Source organism: Pteropus alecto, unplaced genomic scaffold (genome assembly GCF_000325575.1).
Source record: "Pteropus alecto unplaced genomic scaffold, ASM32557v1 scaffold52, whole genome shotgun sequence".
NCBI classification, from domain to species: Eukaryota; Metazoa; Chordata; class Mammalia; order Chiroptera; family Pteropodidae; genus Pteropus; species Pteropus alecto.
Window position 1 is genome coordinate 4,790,577 of NW_006433941.1, and position 11,499 is coordinate 4,802,075.

General features: G+C 57.2%; 1 protein-coding gene across 6 annotated transcripts in view; it reads right to left on the reverse strand.

Moving 5' to 3' along the window:
• The window catches only part of LLGL1 (LLGL1, scribble cell polarity complex component), a 16,815-nt gene extending 5,519 nt beyond the window's left edge, over nucleotides 1–11,296 (reverse strand). For 2 of the 6 annotated variants that reach the window (XM_025044374.1, XM_025044376.1), the window contains exons 1-16: nucleotides 10,803–11,296; nucleotides 8,761–8,858; nucleotides 6,576–6,657; nucleotides 6,355–6,485; nucleotides 5,039–5,197; nucleotides 4,797–4,959; nucleotides 4,583–4,718; nucleotides 4,183–4,237; nucleotides 3,887–4,041; nucleotides 3,590–3,813; nucleotides 3,309–3,376; nucleotides 2,174–2,327; nucleotides 1,995–2,099; nucleotides 1,079–1,371; nucleotides 584–731; nucleotides 203–356 (exon numbers count right to left, since the gene is read on the reverse strand). In XM_025044374.1, coding sequence (XP_024900142.1) covers nucleotides 203–356; nucleotides 584–731; nucleotides 1,079–1,371; nucleotides 1,995–2,099; nucleotides 2,174–2,327; nucleotides 3,309–3,376; nucleotides 3,590–3,813; nucleotides 3,887–4,041; nucleotides 4,183–4,237; nucleotides 4,583–4,718; nucleotides 4,797–4,959; nucleotides 5,039–5,197; nucleotides 6,355–6,485; nucleotides 6,576–6,657; nucleotides 8,761–8,858; nucleotides 10,803–10,880 — 2,203 coding nt within the window. In that variant the 5' untranslated portion in view covers nucleotides 10,881–11,296. Of the gene's footprint in view, nucleotides 1–202; nucleotides 357–583; nucleotides 732–1,078; nucleotides 1,372–1,994; nucleotides 2,100–2,173; nucleotides 2,328–3,308; nucleotides 3,377–3,589; nucleotides 3,814–3,886; nucleotides 4,042–4,182; nucleotides 4,238–4,582; nucleotides 4,719–4,796; nucleotides 4,960–5,038; nucleotides 5,198–6,354; nucleotides 6,486–6,575; nucleotides 6,658–8,760; nucleotides 10,718–10,802 lie in introns of those variants that run through there. The other 4 variants (XM_025044373.1, XM_025044372.1, XM_025044375.1 and 1 more) reach the window with 4 other exon arrangements.
• Nucleotides 11,297–11,499: the final 203 nt, after the last annotated feature.

An 11,499-nucleotide genomic window follows, 5' to 3' on the forward strand; every position in this document is an offset into this window, starting at 1 on the left:
CCACTCCCCAGCGCTAGCATCACTGCCTCAGCTCCACCTCAGATCAATCGGCATTAGATTCTCATAGGAGCACCAGTCCCTGGTGCCAAAAAGGTTGGGGACCACTGCTCTAGAAGATGCAGTTCCACCCCGACCACTGCCCATTTCCCAGAAGGCCAACTGAGGCACATTTCTCTAACCCTTATCCCTCTCCTGGCCTCACCATCTCGAAGGAACGTGTCAGCGAAGTAAAGGCAGCGAACCACACCCGAGAGAGAGTCATCAGCTGAGCGGGGCTCAATGCGGCGCTGAACAGGTGTCATCTCCACGTCGTGGGGGCAGCCTTGCTCTGCCAACTGCGCGTTGGCCTCCTGCAACTGGAGAGCCATGGGGCTCCAGGACACTGTCATTTCCCACAAAGCCTGGTACCCGATGTCCCATCACCCTCCCCAGCTCACCCTGATATCCGGGGGCTGGGGGCTGCCGAGGGATAGATGAGAAAAGGTGAGCAGACACTGGACTCTGGGCAAGGGCCCAGGCCTGGCTCTATATCTGTACAGCAAGATCTGGAGAGGCGGCATCTAGCAGCCTGGCCCTAGCTCACCTTACTGTTGGCATTAGTGGCCCGCTTCTTGCCTGAGACTCGGCTCTTACGGATACGCCGGAAAGACTGGCGCAGCGACTTCTTGAGCGATTTCACCCGGGAGAGTGGCCCCTCCATGGCCAGGGAGTCATTGGGGTGAAGGGTGCACCTGGGGGCAGACAGGTGCCAGTTGTGCTATGGAGCAACCTCCTGGAGCAGCCTCCATGTTCCTGCTGGCCCCTGGCCAGGCATTAAGGATCCTAGATAAAGAAGCTCAAGCCCCTCTCTGCCACTCCATCAACCCAGCAGCTGGTAGGCTTAGAATGCCACCAGTAGCACATCACGTAAGGACAAAGCTGCCAAAGGGAATAGAGCCACCTTCACCACACCAAGTCTTATAAGGGAAACTGAGGCTTAGGTGGGTGTGGGGAAACACCAACGGTCTCATAGAAAGCTAGGGCCAGGTGGAGGTACAGACCCCATCTCCCCAGGCTCTGGGCCTGCCCCACCCCACACCTGGCCAGCACAGGGCTCTTGCGCTGGTAGTCAAAGAGGCCAAAGCCATGACTGGTGCCAAAAGCCACAAGGTTCCACTCAGTGTGGAGAGTGACAGCGGTGATGGCAGCTGGTGGCAGGCACTGAATCAGCACTCGGGGCTGGAAGCCGGTGGGCCAGGGCAGGGGCCCCGTGCGTGGACTCAGCCGCTCGTGGCCCTTCCATGTGAAGCCCTCACGGTCCTGGAGGAGGTCCACACTGGCCATGCTGACTGCCTGCTCTGATGGCATGTCGCCGAGCTCCAGTATCAGCACCTGAGCCCGAAGTCAGGGAGAGGAAGGAGTCAGCATGGAGGGTGGGGTCACCCATGCCCCACTTGAGCCTGCAAAGCCACTGCCAGGTGGTTCCACGACTGTCTCCAGTTCATCCACCGAATAAGCACTTACTGAATATCTATCTATTGTGCACTAGGGCCCTCATTGAGCACTGAGGAACACAGTGGTGACAAAGACCCACTGGTCCCTGCCCTCCTGGAGCAAAGTACCCCACCACCATCACACCTGTCTCCCATTTAGCAATAAACACACACTGAGTACCTTCTGTATATTGTGTAAGTGCTGGGGGCACAATGACCAAGACCCACTGGTCTCTGCCCTCCCAGGGTTCATCTAACACCTGTGCTCCCACCCAGCTCCAACCCTGCATGGTTCCCTAGAGCCAGCGCCTGGACTCAAGGCCCCAAAGACAGGCCCTCCCTGACTGGCCTCACCCCAGCCAGCCCCACCTGAGGCCTCATTATTTCCACCTCTGGGCTTTTGCCCATGCAGGTCTCTCTACCACTTCACTAGACCCTCCAGTTCAAGGCCTTGAAGGAGTCTTGGAGGACTCTTCCAGAAAGTCCTCCAAGACTCCATCCCTGGGGTTACCTCAAGCCTACCTGGCCTGCAGTGCCAGCCACCACCATCTGGGCTGTGTACTTGCAGAGTACCACCTTCTGCACACCAAGCCGGGGGTCATCACTGTAGGGGTCAAAGCAGCCCACCTGGGGAGTGGGATGGAGTAAAGACATGGGGCAGAGCCAGGGCCAGGCTCTGCAGGGCCAGGGGAGGGGCCCACCTTTCGGAAGGGCGGCCAGTCATCCTCAGCAGCCTGAGCCAGGCTGTCAGTGTGTTCGCAGTCTGTCTGGAAGAGGCCAGCTGTGCTCAGCTTATAGAGCGGTCGCAGCGCTACACCAGAGGCATCCCAGAACCGCACAGTGCCATCCTCATGGCTGCAGGGAAGGTAATGTCAGGCTCAAGCCAGGACCCTGCATACTTCTCCACTCCACTCATCCAGTGACCACTCAACTGAGCACCTACTATATATGCCAAACACTGACCAGACTCATACTGCATCTAGCAAATAGGAAGCATATACTATATAATGTAAACATATACTGAGTGCCTAACTATATGCCAAGCCACATGCACCTGGACCCTTCAAACAGGGTGAGAAAGTATGGAAACAATCACCAGCATGATGAACAAAAAATGGAATGGAAGGTAATCTAAGGAATAAAGGACTAGGGAGTTCCCCCGCTGGGACATCCAGAAAATGTAATCAGAGTTAGCTGGCCACAGAGCAAAGGGATCAGCTGAGGCATGAGGCAACCATGCAGGCAGGGCAGCAGGAAAACTGGGAGGCCAGGAGGAAGTAAGGAGAGGAAGGGAGGGAAGGAGAAAGCAAATCTGGGGTAGAGCCTCAAGTGGGAACCCCTGGTATGAGGAGTCTGTTGGGCTGGATGGGAAACCTCCAACAGCCCCAAAAGCCACAGTTTTTAAACAGGTGAGGGGATGCAGGTGTCAGAGACTCAAGGGTCCCAGCACAAGCAGGCAGCAGGGGAAGGGCAGGAAGTTGAAGCCTGAGTCACTTGGCATGTCAGCGCCCGCCAGGCCCAGGCTGGGCTCTCTAGCACCTGCCCTGGACCAGCCCATATTTTCCAGTCCCAGGGTAGGCTCGGTGGGTGGAGCTCAGTTCTAAGCCAAAAGGCAGGGCAGGGAGGGGTCTAGGGAAGCTACATCCAATCCACCCAGCTAGAGTGACTGGGTCCCACCAGGAGCCGAGCCTGAGTCACTAGGCAGGTCAGTGCCTGCCTGTCCTAGGCTGTGCTCTCCCACACTTGCGTGGGCTACACCAGGCCCCACTTGCACACGCATGCACGCACACACACATTACAACTGTGCTTGGCCATGGGACTTAAGGTCTGCCCTACCCGGTCAGCAGCAGACCTCGCTGCGATGGCTCCTGGGCCAGGTTCTGGCCCCCAGTGATGGGCCAGCTCTGGGAGAGGGAGACAGAGATATCAGTGGAAGGTCAGGACAAATGTCTTCTGCCCCTCATCCTGAAATTTGGCATCTAGGACCCAAGCTACTTCTGGGTCCCTGGTGTACACCTACCATATTCCCACCTCCAAGCCTGTGCCTGAGCAGTGCCCTTCACCGGGAATACTCTCCCTCCCCAAGACCCCAAACTACAGTATACCCGAGCACACACCGAGGCACTAGAGGCAAGTGGGGGGCTCTGCTGCTCGCCAGCGCTCACGATACGGGACCACAGTTTGGCGGGGACGTTGGCGACATGGGCTGAGCAAGTAATAGCGGATGAGTGCAGTGGAGCCAGGTACGGAGCAGGCACGGCTGGCCAGCCAGGTGTTTGCAGGTCTAGTACCACCAGCTCTTCTTCGAGCAGCACGGCCAGGGCCTGGGGCTCGTCAAACTCTGTGAGATGGGACGGGGTGAGCACAGCCACAGGTGGCACTGGGCACAGGATAGGGGAAGGCAGGGCACACACCATCCTCGGGCCGTGTGCTGTGCACCGTGAAGAAGTCAATGATGCGAGAGGTGAAGTCCAGCGTCACCAGAGTCTCGGCCCGGAGCACACTTACACAGTGGCGGTCGCCATAGCTGGCACGGGGCATGCCACCACTGAAGATGATAAAGTGGCCCCTATACAAGGGCAGGGGAGCCACATGAGCCACCTGGGCCTGGAGCGAATATTGCCCAACCCAGCTGTGCCCCAGAACCCGCCCTCCACTGCCAGCCAGATAAAGCCTCCAACCCACACGTGAGACCCGGCTCCCCACCTACCCAGATTCACAGTTTCGCCACAGAATCTTATTGATGGCTTTGCAGGGGAAGGGGCCTGAAGGAATGGGACAGTGTGTCAGGCTCATTTGTTTGCCCAGATCAGAAGAACCTCAAGTCGTTATCTCTCACCCTTTATCCCATTCCCGTGCTGGCCCCATCATTCTCTGCCTGGAAGTTGCTTCCTGCCTCCCCAAGGGGAAAGCCCGTTGCTCCTGACCATGACCCTGGGAAGGTGGGGGTGGAACTCGCCTTTGCAGATTTGGCTTGGCATTGCCGCCTTTCACAAGTCCTCCAGGATGCCCCCACAAAGGCCAGGAAACCCCGAGTGCCTGAGCTGGGATCACCCATCAAAACCCTGTGCTTCGGCGGTGGTGCTGCCCTCAGCCTGTCCAGCACTCACCGTAGGGTGTGGTAGCTACCATAGGCTGCGTTACTGGGGAGCTGCTGGTGTTCGCAGACCAAATGGCATAGCTGCCATCACTGTGTGAGCTGACCAGTGTGCTACCACTGCGCTCCCAGCAAAGGCTCTCCAGCTGCTGTGGGGCAAGGCAGAGGCATGAGCGAGGTGGCCATGAGCAGAGGGCCCCGGCTGTGAGCACGAGCCTCCCACACACCTGGTTCCCTAGGAAGACACGGTCCACACACTGTGCAGCCTGGTTCCAGATGACCAGCAGGCCCCGGCTGTAGCCGATGAGGATCTTGGTGGGGTCCTGCAGGCGTCCCTGGAGTGACTCCACAGGGCCCAGTGCCTTCCCACACCGGTAATCATCTGGCACGCTGCCAAGGGAACACAAGTGAGCTGGCAGGAGCACTGCCTAGGCACAGAGTGAGTGTGGGAAGTCCATCCGCCTCTCACCTTCGCAGAACCTCGTCAGGGCCAAGGGTCTGCCCCTCCAGCAGCATCAGGGTAGGAACATCCAGGAAGAAGACACTGCCACTCTCGGAGCCCAGAGCTGCCATGTCACCAGTAGCCACCAGCAGGACCACTGTGATGCGGGCAAGGCTGGGTGGGCCACTGAAGGAAATGAGGGGAGGTGGGTGAGGGTGTTAACCCATCCGCTGAGGAGGGGTGTAGAGAGTACTGAGCTGCTACTATTAGCTCATTATGGCCCCTCTGCACTCACTGGGGCCTGATTATCGAGTGAGCTGGCGAACCAGGAAGGCAATAATAGTGGTTGTGGGCATCATAATTAGCTTGCTCAATTATTCATCATTGTCAGCAGGGAGAGGGATAAAAATGGGTTCCCCAGGTCTTGGAGACCAGCTCCCCTTTCACCTACCAGGAGGGGAAGGCAGGAACCAGGCCACTGCCTGGGCCAGGACCAGGAGGTCCAAGACACAAGGTTTTCTCGAGCCCCACCCAGGAACTCTGCCATCAGCATTCTGGGTACCTCCCTGAGTTTGCGGGAAGGCCCCAGATCACCCCTTCCTGCACAGGCTGGGAGACCCCAGTAATCCACCCATGAACTAGCACTGAACACGGCTGTCACCTAGCACCCAGCAGGAGCAGAACAAGCCTCTTGCTGAGCTGAAGACAGGCATTCTGCAGCATGAAGAACTTGCCTACAGTGGCCATTTCTGTGAGGACCAGCAGGGTCAGGGACCGAGAGGTCCCTTACACTCTCACATGGGTCCACGCCACGCCATTGCCCCCTGGGGCATCCTGTCAGGTGCCCTGTCAGCACCTCAAACAGCACAGCCCGACAGGACCCTCCTTGCCCCAATCTGTCTTTTCACCTGTGTGCACTGTAGCCCGTTGCCCCACCCCCAGCTTAGGACACTAGGGGATCTTTGCTGATGTCAGCTCAGCTAAGACCTGCCCCATAGCCCCAGACACCTATATCATTGCTAGAAATACAGGGCCATGCATCAGGTAAGAGAAATCTGGGACACAAGGCACACTCTCCCATTCTGCATCGCCTGGTGCCCCAGTGGTCCTGTAGTACAGACCCCACATACTCACCTTGGGTTCAGCTGGAATTCCCCTTCTTCTAACACCCGCCAAGTCCACGTAGTACATCTCAGTGAACCAGGTCCAAATGCTGCTTTCTGGGGACCCAGGCTCAGCTCAACATACCCCACAACCCTGAACCCCAGCCCTAGGCAGATTCCCATTCTTACTATGCCTTTGCAAAGCTGACATGCCCGGAGCTGGTCCCCAGCCACTAGTACCTGGAACCATCAAAACCCGGCCGACTGGGTGGCTGGAAGCTGAGTGCTTCCTCCAGGTGGGCACAGCCATTATGGTGGACGATCTCCCACAGATGCAGGCTGCTGTCATCTAACAGGGTCAGGAGGCGGCCCTGGTGAGTGAGCAGAGACCAAGACTGGGCTGGTGGGGCCTGGGAGGGGGCCTGGGGGCCATGAGCCAGCTGACGGGGGCAGAGGCTCACCTGACCAGGCAGGAAGTGCATCTGGGTGACAGTGGCCATGTCTGGGTGCAGGCCTGTGAACTCCACACCAGGTGCACCATAGCTGAGGGTGACAGGTCAAGGGCAGGTACAGGCCAAGATACCCAAGCTTTCTCCTCCTCTAGGACCATTCTGATGGGCCCCAACTAGGCCTGCTTATTCAGGAGCCCTCCAAAGTCCATGTAGGCTCTCTCCCTGAATAAGCACCAACTTGCAACCCCAAGGTGTCCCCAGGCTCAGAGTAGAGGCTTCACTCAGCTCTTGCAAGTCATGCTGTGGCATGACCTTCACTTCCTCATCTGTAAAATGGGGTAGTGACTCCCACCTCGTAGGGCTAACACAGGACAAGTGAGAATAAAAACTTCTAGTACACTTGGCCCAGGCCTGGCACACAGCCAGGGCTCTGCTCTTTGTCAGTCTCGCATATGTCTGTGTGCACAAGAGCCAGTCCTGCAGGCTGGATCACACAGGCAGAGAAGCCAAGCAAGGCCTGGGCAGGGAAGCCTAAGGCAGAGAATCCAGGCTGTCCCTTCCCATAGCTCCAGGCTCCACTTCAGCCATAGGCAAGGAACCCAACTTCCCTCTGGGGCAGAAAGGCAGCCAGCAGCCCTTACCACAAGGTAGGAGAGGCTACAGCCTGCCCATGAAACAGACCAGCACACAGAGGCTTAGACAGGTTGGGTGACCTGCTTCAAGGGTCAGTGTCAGGGTCCCAGCAACTCCAGGTTTGACAGTGGATGGGCGGGGCCTAGGGGGCCCTCGGAAGGAGGGCAAGGAAGGGGTCAGCAACGTTGCCTGGGGACAACGCAGGAGCCAAGCCGTTGCTTGGAGCTGGAGTTGGGATTCTCTGCAGGAACTGGAAGAACACAGAAGAGAGGACAAAAGAGAGGGCAGGAGCACTGGGCAGGAATCGGAGTCACCAAGGAGATAAGACAGCCCTGAGGGGGAGGGGCAGCTTTTGTGTCTAGGTCCCTCTTCTCCAGCCTCAGTTTCTCAAACAAGGGGTCCAAAGTTTCCCAACCCCGGGCTCCAGGCTAGGGTAGTTTGGGGGAAGAAGGAAGGGGCCAGGGAAGAGCTCTGGCCTTCTCTGAGGCTGTCTCCTAGACTGTACAACAGGTTCTTTTTGAGGAGCCAGTGCCCAAGAAAGACTAGGATACCAGGAGGGCCAGCTCGAAAAGCTAACAGAGACACATAGCATGGAGTACTTTGAGACACTGACTTCAGGGATACAACACACATGAAGAGCAGGACAGCACCTCAAGGGGCGGGGACAGCAGGCCAGGAAGTGGGCGCCCATGGGAGAAGGGAGCATCAGGCCCAGCCACACCCCCAAGAGTAGGCAAGTTTATTAACTGCAGGCCCAGATGCACACTCTTGCCTGGTCATTGCTCCCAGCACTCCTCCCCTCCTGTTTACTGGGGATAACTCATTTTGTGTCAACCAATGTTCCCAATGAGGATACTGAGACCCAGAAGGTCACATGGGGAGGAGTGGAGGTGGGCACCCCTCACCAAGCAGCTGCCAGACACTGTACCTCAGTTTCCCTGAGTGGGGGGCTTCACTTCAGGCAGTCGGGGTGAGATGCTCCACGGCAGGCAAGAAGGCATTCAACTGTCTGCTTGCCCCCACCCCACCCCCACTCTGCACTTGCAGGGAAAATGCCTGCTTTGTGCGGCTCACATGGCCCATTGTGTAGCCGCCAGCATCCAGGTGGGGGCAGAGCCATACTCACTATGCCGAGCCTGGCACTGCCTCCAGCCCTTGGCTGAACACAGGTCTCTTCACATTTGCACATGTATATATAACCAGTCGCCATGGCAAAGCCGGCTGTGTGACCCTGGCCCACCCACCACCCTCAATAGGTACCTCAATTGGCCAGCCCCAGGCCCAGCCTCCCTAGTCACAGTTGCTGGGATGATGGATCGCAGAGACACCTAGGTAACTGGCTGGCTGAAATGCAACAAGGGACAGCTGTGGCCACTGCAACTGAGCCTCCCCATTATCTCTTTGAAGAGGTATCCCAGGGCAGAAGCTGTGCTATCCTCCACCAGGATCCAGGCACCTACCACAACCTCCCAGGCTGGGCCCTACCCAAGGAGCCCAGCACACTGGGAGCTGCAAGCAGGTGGTCCTCACAGCCCCAAAGGCCATGGCCCACAAAGGATACATCTTGACGGCCCCAGACCTGGTGCCAATGGCCATGATGCGAAGCTCGGGGTCGAAAGCCAGGGCGCTGGGCTGGTTGGGGAAGCCATGTTCCACGGTCTGTGGGAGAGGGAAGAGCACTTGCACAGGCACAGCTGTCCTCTCTGGCCTACCAAGGCCTACCCCAAGGCGCCTTTTAGGCTCTGCTGCTGCTGCAAATTGGGACTCAAGCTGGGGCCACCTGAGCTCTGTGTCTGTTTGTGTCTTCAACTGTGAAATGGGCAATCACCAATCCAGTCTGTATGGAAGGATTTGAAGCTTTGGGCCCCACTAGAGGCCCACCCCTGGCCAAGTCCCCATACCTCTCAACACCTGTATCCATCCCATTATGCCCAGGGTTCTGACAACAAACAGAAAGAACAAGGTTCAACAAGCTGCAGGCTCAGAAGTGGACCCCACCTGCCCCAGAGGGCGGAGCTCCACGCCCCATTCCTAGAGGCGCAGACAGAAGCTTGATGAGGTACCATGCTACCAGGGATCCCCCATGAAGAACATGGCACTCCCCAAACACAGGCCCTGTGTGGAGGTCAGAGGCCAACACTCAAAGTCATCTAGGCAGAGGCTCTAGACACCTCCCACAGAGGGCTCTATGCCCAACCCCCAGACTCAGAGACAGGGAGACTGAGGCCCAAAGAGGCTTCCTGCCCAGCACCTGAAGGTGTCATCCACTTCCCAGACTTGGGTTCTCCAGCTGGAAACTGAGCAACATAATTCCCACCCCACCAATGGTGGGAATGGTGTGAAGAGGACCTGTGTACTGGTGGTGTTGATGGAACGACTCCCACCTGGTCCTCTGCCCTTGGCAGAGCCAGTCCTAGTGCAGAGTGGTCCTATCCCCACCAGCTTGGCTTGGGCTTTCCTCCATTGCCCACCTACCCAAGGCGCTCCTATTCATCCCCTGAGGCCTAGCTGGGGGTCCCTCCCCTGGGAAGCCTGTACCCCCAGCCCTCTGTCCTCAACACCAATGTGGGATACCACTTGTGGGCCACCAAAACCTCCTGACTACTGCCTTGGCAAGACACACATTCTATAAGAAACCCTGGTTCCAAGGCCTCCCTCCTGCCTAAGCCCATCCAGAGAGGGACCGAGCCTTCTGGACACCTGGTTTGGCCTTGGGCTAGTCACAGCACTCTCTAAGCCTCAGTTTCCCATTTGAGCACTGGGGGCAGTGCGTCCACCTGAGGACATAGTTGTCCATTTGGCTGGACAGCTTCTCTTTCCTACCAGCGCTGCCATGCCCATGCTGGACCTGTGTCTGCATAGTCTCCCCTCTTCTCAGGACACCCCCATCTCCCCAGGGCTCCCAACTAACTCAGTCAAAGCCACGTCCTCACATCTGGCCCCTCTCCTCCTCCCACTCTCCCCCAGCTCACTTGACTCCAGGCCCAGTGGCCTTTTGCTCTTCTCCAACATACTAGGCAGGCTCCTGCCTCAGGGCATTTTCTTCTGCTATCCCTCTACCTGGAATGCGCTCCATCTCTCTCACTGTTCAGGAGTCAACTCCTCAGAGGAACCCCGCAAAGCCATACTGGCTATAGCAACCATCCCATCCACATGCTCCAGGCCTTCATCCTACTTTATTTTATCCACAGCACTGGCTACCATCCAAACTACTGCATATTTTACTCTTTTGTTTGAGCTTTTCACTGTCTCTCCCACTAGGACATCAGCCCCCATAGTGAAGATATATTTATCCCTTTTGGTTACTTCGGTGTCCTCAGCACCTAAAAGAACTCATACAGTAGGAGCTCAGTACTTGTTGACATAGAGTGGACATCCCATAGACAACTTGTAGGCAGGATTGGGATATGGACCCAAGACTGAGTCCAAAGTCCATGCTTGCCCCTCACCTGCCCCACCCACTAGGGAATCTAGGGCCTATTCTCTAGTGATCACCTACTACTCCCTCTGGTGAGCAAGCCCCTCCTTGCCCATGATTAGCCCCTCCCACCACTGCTGCCCACTCAGAATGGAACCTCTCTCTCCTTACTGGAGAGTCCTCACCTTGTGCCAACCCAGGGCCAGCCAGGGGGAACTGAGCCTCTCTCTACCATCTGTCTCAGGTTCCTGCTTCCAAATCATTGGCTAAGGAACTGACACCTTAGCTGAGTGCCTGCCCTCATCATTCTCTCATCCCACAGGGGCTCACCATCACAGCTACCCAGGACAGGAAGGGGGCCACGTGGAAGCACCTGGGCACCAGCGTTCACCCTAGGCCCCACAAGCCTCTGGCAGGTTCTTGACCACTGAGTCTGAGGGTCCTGGCAGCCCCCCCCACCCCCGCGACCATCACCATCTTGGAAATCCTGCCTGCTCCAGAGATGTGCTGGAGTGCCCCAGCCACTATAGATCCAGTATTCCAGAGCTTCCTCCTGAACAAGAGTCTCCTCTTGGACCACAGCAGCCCCTCAAAGTTAAAGTCAAAAGCCATCAACAAAAGGATACAAGGACAAAGTGCCCCACCTCCATCTGTGACTTTAGGCAGGTCACTGCCCCTTTCTGACCTCAATTTTCTCACCTGTATGATGGGGATAACAACTTAGATCACCCAAGAGCAGTGAGGGGCTGTACAATCAGAGGGCTTTGAGGCCAGAATCAACAACCTGGGAGAAGTTAGCAAGGGTCAGGCTGGGGGCTCACGCTACCACATATCAGTGCAGAGGGAGGTGGAGACTGAAGGTTGCCCGTTTCCCATGGCCCC